General features: G+C 36.8%; 2 protein-coding genes across 2 annotated transcripts; one reads left to right on the top strand and one right to left on the bottom strand.

Moving 5' to 3' along the window:
• Positions 1-1,281: 1,281 nt before the first annotated feature.
• LOC112465211 (stromal membrane-associated protein 1) lies at positions 1,282-6,664 on the bottom strand. Its single transcript, XM_025032668.1, has 8 exons — positions 6,141-6,664; positions 5,445-5,578; positions 4,750-4,917; positions 4,353-4,554; positions 3,909-4,178; positions 3,554-3,819; positions 3,320-3,463; positions 1,282-3,129 (listed from the first exon to the last, which is right to left on the bottom strand). Exons 1-8 carry the CDS (start codon positions 6,481-6,483, stop codon positions 3,013-3,015), a joined length of 1,644 nt encoding a protein of 547 aa, XP_024888436.1. The 5' UTR covers positions 6,484-6,664; the 3' UTR covers positions 1,282-3,012.
• A 972-nt stretch (positions 6,665-7,636) lies between these two features.
• Positions 7,637-11,607, top strand: LOC112465230 (protein FAM76A). The gene is made up of 7 exons (XM_025032700.1): positions 7,637-8,046; positions 8,861-8,925; positions 9,013-9,226; positions 10,039-10,175; positions 10,348-10,591; positions 10,667-10,904; positions 11,059-11,607. The coding sequence occupies exons 1-6, from the start codon at positions 7,951-7,953 to the stop codon at positions 10,898-10,900; spliced, it is 990 nt and encodes a 329-aa protein (XP_024888468.1). The 5' UTR covers positions 7,637-7,950; the 3' UTR covers positions 10,901-10,904; positions 11,059-11,607.
• Positions 11,608-15,074: the final 3,467 nt, after the last annotated feature.

The following is a 15,074-nucleotide window of genomic DNA, read 5'->3' as shown; positions in this document are numbered from 1 at the left end:
ATGCTAGGTCTACAATGCGAGGTCGTAAAGTCGTGAGTCGTAAGAATTGACCAATCACAATCGAATTTGAGGAGAATAATCGACTGTGATTAGTCAATTCTTACGACTCATGACTTTACGACTCGCATTGTAGACCTAGCATTATATGAAATTTTATATTTACTGAGATACTAACTTTTTTTAAATGTTAAACTCGCTTTTACACACGCCTCGCGTGACAGTTGATCAAATAAAATTATTAAACATTAGGAATTAAATAATTCTTATATATTACTGCAAGAAATATTTATTTGAATTTATCGATTGTTGTCGCAAGCAACTAAATACAAGTCGAAATTGCAATAACTTATTAATGATTTTCATGATTTTTAATTAATTTTCTTTTTTATAAAAATTATTAGCACATCGTTAGATTTTTCATCGTTGATATAAATAAGAGCTTGTATCTTTATCAAAGTCGATATATTAATTAATTAATTAGTTATTACGTTATTAGTATCTCAAAATCTATTCGTCGTATTTGTCAAATTATTGTAGTTTTCAAAATTTTAATACAATTGTCAGAGTTTTGGGTTTTCTTCGAGTTTTATAAACTTTGACATAGTTTATTAAAAAGATATCGTACGATTAAATGTAAAAATAGAAATCCGAAGATACGTAGGGTTTTATGTTATACAAATAGATCATAATTTTTCTATTTCGATTAGATTTAAGTTGAATTATAATACTTCGAAATTGTATTAATTGCTAAATGGAATTAACTGCTCGATAAAGTTAATGCTGTTTATATCTTTCATATATTTGTTAAACTTTATCATACAGCTAAATATTATAGAATACACACTACTCGCCGCGTTTCTACCTCTCTCTCATCAGGACCGTGCTTCTCAGTCACAATTTAAAACTGTAGAGAAATATGTGTTTCTATATCGTTTTCACACGACATAATATATATATATATCTACATATTTTTTACAATATACCGAAATTATCTGTTTTATGTATAACAAACGGAACACGTCCAAAAAGGTTCACAGAAAGATTAATCTGCTTTTTCAAAAAAATGTTACTTAAAACTTTTTTTTAATTTAACATTTTGCGTTATGTGATAAATGGTATTAGCATAAGTTTAAAATTGTTAAAAATTTAGGATTGTTGAGAGAGATGCGTCAGCAACTCATTGTCAGATTTAACGTGTCTTTTTAAACGCGTCTGTTAATGTCGTAAAGTTTTATTCATCTTGCTCAAGTTTCGCGAGTGATGAATAATACAATAATCAAATTACAATAAAATGTCATTATATTTTGACACAAGTACACTATTTCATAATCACTTATAATAATAATAATTCATATAAATAACAGCTTGATACTGTAGGCAACAATTAAAATGAGCTTCCTTTAAGTCCCTCTTGGTATAGCTTTCATTATCAGGAATCACTTAGAGTGATTTATCTGTTTACATTAACGCAAATACTTGTCAAAAATACTGCGTTTTGCAATATCCTTATGTGTCGCGCTCTTTTTTTCTCGACTACAGGTTCCTTGGAAATTAGATTTGAACTTTTGTGTATTGGCAATCAAGTCGTTGAAAGTAACATAAAATCATGAAGAATAAGATTATTTCATTCACATTTCTGAACTTATTAACTCATTGTAAATTACTGTAACCCTATGTAGAACCTGTAAATGAGAAAATCTGCGCAATGCTTAGATAGTCTGCATAATCATCATTATCGGTACTTTGAAAGACAGGTTGTGATTATACATCTAAGTATAGTAGTGCCTCCCACATACTAAATAAATTTATCTCCGCATATGAATAATGTATTAATAAAAACTGTTGTTCATAATATGTGATCGTTTCATGATAATACATAGACAAGCATAATCAATAATTTATGCAATAAATTATACATATATATATTATCTAATTACGTGCCAAATCGCAAAGTATCTTCTCAAAATTTTCTTTTTAAAAGAACACTTATAGAAGGTATGATTTTTATATATTATAATCAACTTAACTAAAATTTGACGTACTTTTTCTCTCTCAATCAGGATGCTTCGGAATTCTTAGCACCAGTGTATGACTTACGAATTTTTCTCACGATTCGTAGATATCGCGATTCATAATAAATTGCCGAACTATTTAAATCATTGTCGCAACAGTAATATATTCTATACCTTACTCAAATGTAAAATGCGTTATATCTTGCATTTATATTATTTTGTATTTATTTACCAATATAGAATAAATGTAGACACATATTGCACGTGTCGGATATACCTTAAAAATAAAGTTGAAGATCCAAGTCTTTTTACGTTTCTAACGAAACTTGTACATATTCGTGTACATCTTGATTTGAATCAGCGTTTGAAATCGGTATAATTCCAGTAAATTCAACTTTCGATGCTGTTCAATACGAGAAAATTTACTTTACGTCAATCGCAGGATTTCCATTTTTACGAATAACTCTCACGAATAACACTCACGAACACATTTTAGCATAACAATCATAGCAACGAAATACTAATTAATCAAAATTATACCGTTTCTCTCTACTGATTCGAATGAATACTTTGTTGTAAGTGGACCCTGGCATATATTATAATCGCAATTACAAGAAGCTCTTATTGTAGTTACATAATTTGCACCATGAGGTACATATTTAGTGTCACACAAAGAACTTCTTACATTCAGTCAAAGACTTGTCTTATTTTTATTTCGGTTTTTTTCCCCCAACAGTAACATTGAAAGCTCATGAAGGCTTTCAAACAAAAATATATATCTACTTGAAGCACTATAAACATTGAATTTATGTGTTGAGACAGCATTCGAGTAGATGCTCTTTTTTTTCATTTTTGTGTCCCCATCGTCAGTTCTATTACTTTCCGAAGCAATGTCCAATCGGTGAACATGGAAACGTTATTACATTGGATAATAAACTGTCAACATTAGTACACAACACTGAATGAGACAATCAACAGGCTAACAATATCCGCAATAATTTTACTGCCATAAGTTGGTGGAAAGCGTCTGCCCGGGTATCGCAGCAGTGGCAGGTTTGCCCGTCGTAGAGGCAAAGTTCATATCGCCCAGGGACATCTGCGACATTTGTTGTGGCAACTGAAACATAGATTATGTCATAAAAATGAGATTAATTTCGTTTAAATTATGTTTTGACAAAAATTTGTTACTTTATTTATATCCATGTCTTGTGGAAACTATGATTACGTAAATTGTGGAAACTATAATTACATAAATTTGGAAAATATGATTACATAAATTGCACAAGACACCGTTGAAATTTACATACCTGAGCAGCAAATGCAGTGCTTTGTTGTTGCTGTGCTGTTAAATTAAAGAAAGGATTGCTGCCGGGAGCTGGTTGAATATTCTGTGTCAGCATTCCACTCCATCCATTATTACTAGCAACATTACTTTGTCCTAATTGCATCATCTGTGAAATCGGAGAAAAAACGAAGTATAAAAAGAGACTAATTATTAACGCATTTAGAAATATCACGCAAGAAACGTTATGTTCATATACCATTTGAGGTGGCATTGTAATGGCAGCATTAGGTACACCATTTAGTTGATTCATTTGTCCTATATGCAAGCCTAAAGGATTGGCTCCTATAACACCTATCGAATTAGGATTCGCTATAATCTGATTTTGATTGACAGGTATCTGATTTGTAACCGGCATTTGCGTAGGAAGTTGGCCAAGTTGATTCAAAGGGCTTTGTTGCCCAAATGCACCCACATTAGGCATTTGCTGTTTATATGGTAAGGAGTGTTGAGGATACACTCCCCCTGAAATATATCACACGTTAGAAAACATAATGAGATATATTTAATTATATAATCTTATTAATGTTGCACATTTCTATCTTATGCATTACCTGAGACACCATAAATCGCTGGTTGATGACTCGGAGTACCGTATAATGCTAAAATACTGTCTTTTGTCATCTTGCTTTTTTCCTGAGGTAGCGGAGTCGGTTGGTTAAAGAAGCTTTCCTCTTCGCTTTTACTTGCGATAGTGGTTGTTTTACTTCCATTAGAAGCGTCATTTCCAGTTGAAGGTACCGAAGCAGGCGGTGCAGACAAAAAGGAAGAAAATACGTCGTCTCCAGAACCATTTACATTTGTTTGGTTAGTTGCTGGTGCATCTGTTAATGACAATGACGTGAAGAAAGCTCATATTTCATTAATTATAGTGACAGAATTTACACACACAGAATATACAATGCAATTTTCTCTGTACGAGAAGCAACTATACTCTGATACAATTACATTAAAGCAATAGTAAATGAGAACACGTTCTAAACATAGAAAAAACATACCAAGACCTAAGAGATCGAGGATTGCAGAACTTTCTTTTGTTCTGCCCAATTTAGGACTGACAGAACTTCGAGGTTTTGGCAATTGAGGCACTACTTCCGGCTTTTTTACAGGTGGAAGTACAGTCGATGTAGCTTCCGTACTTTCCTTTTTTCGTCTACGTTGTCTTTCGGCTTCTTCATCAAGTTCTTTGTCCCAATTTACCTATGAAAATTATTTATTAGTTAAAGCAATAAATATAATGTAATCTTCTGCATAAATAGATAAAAATGATATATATACGTATCTATATAACAAAATATCGTCAAGTTTTGGCATGTTTAACATTTATACATTTTTATATATAATATTATATACTGAAAGAGATAAGTATATTAAAACAGAATGTGATAATCGTACTTTTGGTAAAGGAGGTGGCACCCATTCTCTAGCTATATATTTTTTATGTTCATATTTTGCCCGAATAAAACTTTCTAGGCTGCAATCCGTTTGAGGTCTTCGAAAACTATCTGGAAGATTGGCTTCGTAGACTGCTCTGGCACGAGAATTGCCCATTTGTTGTAAACTCTAGAAAGTTGAAAGTTGAATGGTTAAATTCATTATACATTATAGTTAGGTATAGATTTTTAATGCTTAAAACATTCTTATATTAATTATAGAAGTTATATGATAACAAATAAAAATTTAAAAAAAGCAGAGCTTCAAAATATGAAATATTGCTTTTATTTGTAATATTTATAAAATGTTTAAAAAAAAATTTAAGAAAACATGTAAAGCTTATTAAAAAATAAGAATTAACCTTAGATATAATACGAAAAATATTATATAAAAACTGAAAAATTGAAATTTTTCCATAGAAAGCAAATATGCGTTTTTAGAAAAACTCCTGTCCACAATACAGAACAAAAATCAATACAGAACTAAAAATCACGAAAATGTTGCTCAAATTACATTGCATAACTGTATCCAATTCTATTTCACAATATGAGTTTACAAATTTTTAACATTTTTAGATATTTTTCGATATAAAAGTTTAATAAATAAACAAAATCATCTTCCATTAAAAAACTATGAACCATATGTCTGTTACGTACCACTACTTGTTCTGGTGTCCATGTGTCTAAATTAACAGACTTTACTTTGCTTATGTGTACCCCGAGGTTTCTGTGAATACCAGCACATCGAATACATAAGAAAATCCCCAAGTTCCAGCTAGCCCATCTTGGTCCTGCGAAATGTAATTTCATCAAAGACATAAATAATTCCATTATCTCTCATCCGCGCATTTCGCTTGGAGACTCGACGCACATGCAGTGCGATAAACAACTATCAATACAAGTATCACGCCGACCGAGCTATCTAATATTCATGACTATTAATTATAAGTTCGCAACACTCGATGACATATCAAGTCGCGCAACAACGGATGCGTTTTTTTCCACTGATCCTCGAAAGAGGGAAAGAGAGAGGCGCACAAAGAAACGCGCTCTGATTTTTTTTTTCGAAGTGATACCCGATTAAATTAATGTGAAATTCGGGAGGACCTTGACGATATTGGCGAGTGACAGCGCGCTGACAGGTATGTCACGCGGAAATTAAAAATCCATAACGTCTCGGTGCGTTATATAGAGCGGGTCGTTTCCGTGATCGATATCGACGAGTCGACCCCTCAGGAAGGAGCGCTCGGACGGCACGTCCAACGCGGAGGAACGACGCTCGAGATTCGAGGACTCCTCGAAGGGGAAGCGGAGATAGGCGCATCCGTGTCTCGCGGCCGACGGGGAACAAACCTTTCGCGTCGCAGTCGACGCAGTACTTGTTATCCTCGTCGCGTAGCATCTGCGTCAGCAGATTCTGACATTTTTCCTGGATCTGCTTGGCGCGCTCCTTCTCGTGACGGGACGTCATCGTCGCTGGGAGCGTCTTCGCGAAGGGATCGGTGACGGTGAGTTCGGGTTCGGGGACCACGCGCGACCGCGACACCCCGGTGTCGCCTCCCCACGATAACGCTGGACAAGCAGGACAAGAGCGCGGCGCGACGGTACGACCACGTAACGGATTCCGCACCGCGTTGGCGGATGCGGAGATCCCATTTGCCCCGGCAGCAGAGTCGCGCGGTCGACGTGGTATCATTCTGGTCGTAGGTAAATTTCACATCGTTTATCCAGCGAGATTACCGACTGATCCTCCTACCGACAATTAGCAATTATAGTATTCACGAACACGAGGGATTGTTCATGGTGATTGCTCTTCCACAATCCACCATGAGATTATTTTAAAACTGACTGCGATCGCGGATCGACTGAATTCTATCTTATCTCTGTTATCTCTGTTATCTGGTTATCTCGTTATCCATGCGATGGCCAATCAGCTTGCGACTTTTCTGTAAGAGCAGAATTTGCATATACATATTATAATATATATATATGTTTCTCTTGGGAATGATTTCAAGGATCAAGCCAAAAGAATAAAAATCGATAAGCCGATACGAGGTTATCTATCGTAAAGCTATCAAATCCGCCTGCGCATATACCTGCATGACTAGGCCTCGTATTAAATTAAATTAATTTATTTATTTTACGAATTTATTTAAACTATCAATAAAAAAGGATATTTTTTCGGAATATTTTAAATGTTAAGTGTACGTGTTAAAACGATCAGAAGTATTTTTTCATTCAAATTTTTCGCTACACTGACATCACGATCTAACTTGACCGTTCTTTCAGGCCTGGTTCTTTTAGCTGAACTTCTTGCACGATTCATCTTTCCTCTTTTTCTTTTCTCGTTGGAGGGAAAAAGAGAAAAGATGAACTGTGCAAGAAGTTCAGCTAAAAAGAACAGGCCTTGTTTTGTTTCATCTCCAGTGCAAGAGATTTTATTTTAAAAGAGTATATGTATTGTGACTCATACATCAAGATGCAATATTTTTTTATTTTTCAAAGCTGCGTTACGTTGCACCTTCTCTGCATTCAAAGATGAGCAGATTAATTTTAATGTCGATTAACTTACTTTTTATCTTTATTTTTTCTAATTCTTAAAACTTGAAAAAGTAATAAGTTAAACCGAAATTAAAGTTAATCTGCATTGATAGAAATAGACATAAAGGAAGATGAAAATGCAGCTGCAACGAAAACCAGTTTCAGCTGTGCACGTGAAGTGCACGGATTATTTGACGGTTTTCGAAGCGCCGCGCATCGCGCCATTAGCGCCGATCGCATCGGTCTGAACGTGGCCGCGGGCGGCAGTGGCGTCCTCGGACGGCCACCTCCGCCGCCACGGTCGGCGGTCGGCCATGTTGCTCCGTCGCAGCGGTCACAGATGGCTACGTGAAAGTCAACAACCGGTTCCGCCGGAGTAGCAGTAGCAGTCGCAATCGAGATTCGTCGGGATAATCGTTCTGCCGCGTTTACCGTCGTCGAGTTTTACGTTTACTCCGCGTCTCCTTGTCCGGTTGTCCGGCGTGGGTGCCACGCGTCGTGACTTTCCCCGATCTTCGATATCGCGTCTCTTGCCGCGGCTACCGCCTCTCCCCGTTGTCCCGTTGTCCGGCAACGTATCGCCGAGTCGTGATCGCCGCCGATCGCGGAGTAGTCGCCGAGGATGAGCACCAACAATGTGCAGGCGCTCTTTGCATGTTCCCGGTGCTTCTCCAGGCATCCCTTCGAGGACCTATCGCCCGGTCAACAATTGTGTAAGGTACGCACACCGCGGGCTCCGTCCGTTCCTCGTCCGGTCTCAAATCGACGCGACGAATCCGTGGCATCGAGAGGATTCCGGAAGGATTCCTCATGTTGCTCGAATCTTCCGTGGGACGGAATGTGACTTATCACGTGCCGTAGGGATGAAATTCTTTCCCTCGATAACATTTTCCACGACGCGTCATGGGTCGATGGGTTTTGTGTAAATATGTTGCATAGTAACTGAGGAGAGGAAATTTCAATTCGATTCAATAAATTGCAGTTTTAGCACTCGGATAATTTTAATTTTTTATTGTGCGGTATAAAGCGTGATTACCTGCGAGAAAATATTGTTTGAATTGAGAAATTCGAAATACGTGATTTAAAAATATTTCTTAGGATATTAACTTTCTTGTAAATTATTATTAAAATTATATTTTTAGAATATTTTACTACGGAGTAAATAAATGAATAACAGCAAGTTATAAAAGTTGCAAAAATATTAGAAGAATATGAAAAATTGAAATAAAAATATTTAATAAATAAACAATATTATTGTATTTGTGATGATTTTAGTTTTCTTTATTGCATCGTAGCGCGGTTGTGAAAAAATGTTTTTTGGATTAAGAAATTTGAAATACATGGCTTAAAAATAAAAATTTTTTAAATAGATTATTATCAAGATTATTTTGTTAGAATATTTTACACTATATTGTAAATGTGTAATAGTAAATTGTAAAAGATATTGAGAATATGAAAAGTTAAAGAGATACTGAATAAATTAACAATATTGTTATAGTTTTTATAATTAGAAAAATTTGTTGTTTACATAGGAATGCAGGGGAGCCTTTCCTGTAGTAAAATGTACGTACTGCAGATCAGAATTCCAGCAAACCATGTAAGTGAGAAAACAAATCGTTTCTGTTCTCTCTTATGAAAATTGCCTATAAAATGAAATAAAATTGTATTGCAATTATGTCCACAGAAAAGGTAACACAAGCACCATATGTAAAAAGTGTGAGCAAAATGTCAAGTCTTATGGAAAGCCGTCAGCTTGCGAGTACTGCAATACCATTGCTGCATTTATCGGTAGCAAATGCCAACGGTGTACAAATTCGGAGAAACGCTATGGACCGCCGGTCACGTGCGAGCAATGCAAGCAGAAGTGTGCCTTTGACAGACAGGATGAAGATAAGAAGGTAATGCAAAGGCGGTATGCGCTTGTAGCTCTCAATATTTGAAGGAGACGATCTCTAGCTGTGCGATATGTATCTGCCGATATAAAAATCAGATTTTATACTGAGAACTATTATCTTTTTTTTCCCTAATGTTTTTTCTTTTTTGTTGTTTATATACACTGACACAACACTTCCGTTTCTCTAATGGTGTGTCTCCACCTGCGAGTAAGAACTCTCGAGAGCAAAAAGAAAGAGAGAGAGAGAGATACTCTCGAGAGTCTCTCTCTCTTTCTCTCTTTTTGCTCTCGAGAGTTCTTACTCGCAAGTGGACACGCACCATAAGAATATACATACTTGATATGAATACTTGACTATATTTCCCAAATTTGGCATACTGTGAATTACTACAATGTGACTACTTGATCTCATTCTTTAGAGTTTGATACCTCACGTATACCTTGAACAATAATAAATACTGTGTTCTAAATTTATGTATGTAATAAATTAATTTTTAGTGAGATTTATATACACATATTTCTTAGCAAACTAATAAGACTTTAAATACAACACTTTATTATCCCTCTTATTGTTCTGAATAATTAAGAGTAGCTGTGTATGCTTTTCACTATGATATACTTATATTTTCTGAGTCCATACACATTTGACTTCCTCTGTCACGACTTCTTTTCTTTTTTTAGAGAGCAAATAAGCATCAAGTGTAATTTCTACAGCTAAGACCTCTCTCTCTCTCTCTCTCTCTTGTTGGTACATGGTAATGAATTTATGCTACCGCAATGCTACTTAATCGGTTACGGTGATGTTTTGGTTTTTAGGTAGACGGCAAGTTATTATGTTGGCTGTGTACACTGTCGTACAAACGAGCGTTGGCAAAGACAAAGCAATCGGACGCAGAAAGAAGAGCGCATATGAAATTGGCGCAACAGCGGGCTGCGAAGCACAAAGAACAAAAGTAATTATTCAAATACATAATATCACAAGGTAACTCTTGATAGCCTTAATATTGCGTGTACATCACAATTTTTTTCCAAACATGTCCCATGCGACATGCATATTCGATAAATACACATTTTAAACTGTACCAATTAAATTCTTAATTATTTATCTTATGCTTTCTGTTGCAGACTGAAGGGCCACAATAAAAGACCGCACAGAGTCGATGTGACAAAGCTGCCGCCGCAATCCGAAGGCGGAGACACAAACGGTCCTACACCCGCGAAAGCGGTACGGATGGCCGGCGTTCACGACCCTCATGATCCGAACAGCTCGGATCACGTGGTAGCGGTCACGCAGCTCAAAGAAAAGATAGCTCATCTTCAAAAGCAAATCAACCAGAAAGAGGGCCAATTACTAGCAAAAGATAGACAAGTAAGTGAAAGATTTTCTGGATGTTCTGTAGAAACGATTCAAGTGGATAATGCGTAAACAACATTTTGATTATAGATTACTGAACTGAAGGCGAAGAACTTCACGTCCGAAACAGAATTGCGCAATAAGATGAAAGCTTCGGAGAAAGAGTACGAGACAAAAATCTCCAACATGCAGCACAAGATCTCTAGTTTGTTGAAGGAAGTAGCGTCATTATCGAAAACGTCCAAGCGAGGTGATAGAGTGGCCGCCACCAAAACGGAAGCTGGGACCAACAGTGGGAGTGGAACAGACAGTCCCGTACCTTGATAAGGTAGGTATATCTGAATTTTGTCGTCGTCTTCAGAATGTTCGCATTTTAATGGAACAAATTAATATGTATTAAACGAACTCGCAATAGCGACATAAAGTCGCGTCACCCGATATATCTTGCAAATGAAAAGCCCCATTTTTCATATTGTTTCCAGAGAATTGGTTAGCTGTGACAACATACTCAAATGATCGTACCCATATAAAACATGCATGATTATACATTATGCATATAGTTAATTGTTTCCATTAACAAGGCGAAATTGTATTATTTTTCTAATTACTATAGGAATGTATATTATTCTCTCAATATGCATCAGAGGAAGGTCGTATTCGTATCTCCGTTTAGGGGAGATCGATAATGCAAGTAAAAAATTTATATATGATAATTTAGAAATAGCTTTTTCCCCCCCTTTATTTTTCGGTGACTGCCAGTTTTGTGCGACTTGTTCGCCGGAGGTATTGATTTTTATGGCGAAAGACTAGCGAAATTCCAATGACACAAATCCCGTTTTATGCCACGAAGTTATACGAAACCATTGGTGGGGATTTCGAGGCAAACTCGGATTGATTGTACATGTATGTGGAAACAATAAGTGGCAGCGTAGCTGTTGCATTTTATTATTTATGATAATGATGATGTAAACAACGCTGAATCAGGATATTATGACTTGTAGATCAATTTACAATAAAAGCTGAAAAATTTATTGTCCCATGGTTCCACATATCCAGTTCACGTCCATGTCCACGTCGTTCGTTATTCTTTTTTCCTCGAGTGTGATCGTTATCGTGACTCTTGCATCATTTCAAGCATGAGCGGTATGATATAAGGTAAATGCCTGGACACGCGTACTTGTATCTGGACATTTTTATCATTTCAGTCCTTAAATAAGTTATAACGCGAATTAAAATCAAGGAATCAAAGATAAAAATATTTATCTTGTATTTGTATTATATTTTTATCTTTGATTTTAATTCGCGTTATACTTAGGTATTTAAAAACTAAAATGATAAAGGTGTCCAGGCATTGGTACATTTACCTTAAATGATATCGGATTATAACGACATATATGTAGGTGTGGTAGTGATATGTGCATATAAATATCCAACAGCCATATATTTATTCTTTATTTTAAGAAACAAATGCTAATTGAGCATTACCTATTCAATAATTATAATGATAATAAATGCGTAACAATTTCACTATATATATATATGTATACGAAGTGTAAGGATAATTAACATTTAATTTATAGTCGTTTAAATACGTACGAGCGCGTGCACGCGTGCGCGCGCGTGTGCGTGCACGGTACAGTTGGATCGTTATCGTTTAATTATTACGAGATGATAAGAACTAAATATTGCTTGTTTGTTCTTGAGGCGGTTAGTCGCCCTCGCGCTTGTCGCTTCCTCTCGATATTTCTCTACTTTCAGCGTATGTATTTACATGGTCTTCACCGTTTTGCCTCTTTACGCGCTGCGCTGTGTGCTGCTCCCTTCTCCCGTATCGCTATTAGTGTTCAAAGTCCTAAGCACCTAGGTTTCTCCTCTAGCTCCGTTTTAACTTCGTTATTCGTAATAGTGCTCTCAAAATACAGGCAAGGCGGGGAATCGAAGGCAATGTACGGAATGATGCTCGAACACCGGTCGTGAAGAACGTCACTAGGAATCGCGACCGTCACCAAAAGAAATTTTTCCATTATTGCTTGTAATTGCGATATTATTGTGTAACGAGTCCTGAAAAAAATGTTTTCCTAGGTCGTTGCTTCCACTTTGTCTCGCATCTAATGTGCTTTCAGCGTCGTTCTGTAAGGTGGGCACATTATAGAACGATACTGAGAGCACGTGCGCTGCGTGCGCAGATTCCTCATACAACATCCGAAAAGTTCCTGAAGCGTGATCAGGGCAGCGTCATTAGAATACTATCGCTAGTACAGCGTACGCTACCTTGTACAGAAACTTTTTCATTGCTCGGCATCCCGTAGAATGCCCGCGAATCGTCCACATTGCCTGGTTATTAAAGGGTATATCAGCAAATCAGTGTAAAGGCCTTGTGAATCTACGATACATCGTCTCGCGTTCGATTTCGCGAGACCCAGTTCGAACGCTCGTTAAACTTATTACGGTATAATTGCCGGGACAGTCGAGGAGGAGACTCTTCGTTCGAGTGTGTTCGACGGTGCCCGGCGGGTAGATGATGAATAGTACGAAGGTAATAGGTAATTCGGGGTATGGAGAAACGAGGATCTCGTCAGTTTCGTAAGGATCTCGCACGCGAGCACCGCGGTTTCGGCATAGGGGAGAGAATAGTGGTCGCGTATTCCCGCTACGTCCCGAAAGATGAAGGATTCAGCTAAAAACGGGATTTCTTTGGATTTAAATTGTTGCGGCGTATAACGTCGCAACGTCTGGACGCGAGGGGGAGATTCTTGCGAAACCGAAGCCTCGGGGGATGATCTTGCGAAGGAAGCCGAAATTTAGAACGATAATGTTAATACACTCCTGCATTCTTGAAAATCGCACATTCTCTCACTCTCTCGCTCTCGTTTTCTCTCTCTCTCTCTCTCTCTCTCTCTCTCTCGCTTCGTACGGAATCGTATCGCGATGCACGTGACTCCTTAAAAATCTCACAAACGCTCGATAGCCGTGTGTATATCAGTCTGCGATACGTCCTTTAGATTAATATCTTTACGGAACGACGACTCGGAGATCTCGATATCGTGTTTAAAAATTCTTATCGTTCGTTAAAAAATTCTCTCCGTCCCCGCCCTTCCGCGATGACGAAACCCCAGAGTCGTCCCTCAGTAAGAGTGAGTTGTTTCGTACCACGTACGGTAAGCTGCGCTCAGAATTAACTCGTTCGATCTAGCTTAGCGTTAATGGAAGTACGAATTCGCCGAGTTTGCGTAAAATCAATGGAAGCTGCGGGAAAGAATGACAGCATTTTCGACAATTCGTTAATTCTAGCTTTTAAACTTTCTATGCTACAGAGGAAGCACGACGCAATCGAAGAATTGATTCGCGCACGCGAGAGATTTGAGAAATCATTTCCGCGAAGATTTAACTCGATTTCGAAATATACATTTTTCTTAAGAAACGCCGTAATTGCACAATAGTTCTCTCAAGACGTTTTGACTAGATTTCCTATCATAACTTCCGATTTTACGGGCGATTGTCCTCTCCTTCTTTAAATTTTGATAGTTTAAAGCTACGAGTATCTTCAACAAACCGCACGATAATAAGGAGATATTTTTTTGCGATCGAAACCCAACTTATACAAAATACAACCTCCTTTAATTAATGTGCATTAAAGAAAGAAAGATTCAGCATAGCTGAAATAAATAGAAACATGCAGCATGTGGAAGCTAATAGCAATATTACAAATACGTATATGTATTTTTCGAGGATGTATTTATCGAAGGCCGAAAAAAATACGGAGATAATAAACGCGATTAAAAATTGCGGCGCACGATTTTACGTATATGATTATTTATATCACTTTATTCCGTAATTAAACCCCGAAAAGAGCGAAGTCTCGTCATTGCTAGCTATGGACCATTATATACCGACGAGAAAATAAATTCTCGACGTAAAATTTTGATAAATATTAACACGATCATTATCGTAAATCTAAAATCTCTTGCTTAGGAATGCTAAAAGAAAGGGCACTTTCAATGTGCCAACAAAGTTATAGTATATAACTTATATAAATGCCGATCGTGTTCACAAAACACGAGTATAACACAAGCGCACGTCGATAGTTTCAACGTTCTTTTTTACACACGCATTAATAAATTAATATCATTAATAAAATCTTTAATATAAAATTTACTTCGCGGAAGTTAACATAAAGCGCAGTCTACCGTCCGCCAACCGACGACGACGGTATGCACGCATGTATGTGCGTATACACACAAGTACACATACGCATATACATGTGCACACACGGATGTATATACACATATATAGGTATATATATTTATATGTATATATGTATAAAGGTATTCATAAATTAGAGCTCCTTATATTACTTCTTTTTAAATTATTGAATAATTAATAGTAATATTAATATATATACAGGTACAGGTCTCGTATAGTTGCAGTCGTGTCGTCACTAGTTGTTCGAGTCTTACTTGTTGTTTCTTGTTGTTGATCGTTCGCATATTACGCGAAT

Source organism: Temnothorax curvispinosus, unplaced genomic scaffold, assembly GCF_003070985.1.
Source record: "Temnothorax curvispinosus isolate PA1 unplaced genomic scaffold, ASM307098v1 QBEX01015018.1, whole genome shotgun sequence".
Lineage (NCBI taxonomy): Eukaryota > Metazoa > Arthropoda > Insecta > Hymenoptera > Formicidae > Temnothorax > Temnothorax curvispinosus.
This window is presented reverse-complemented; position numbering and strand designations above follow the sequence as displayed.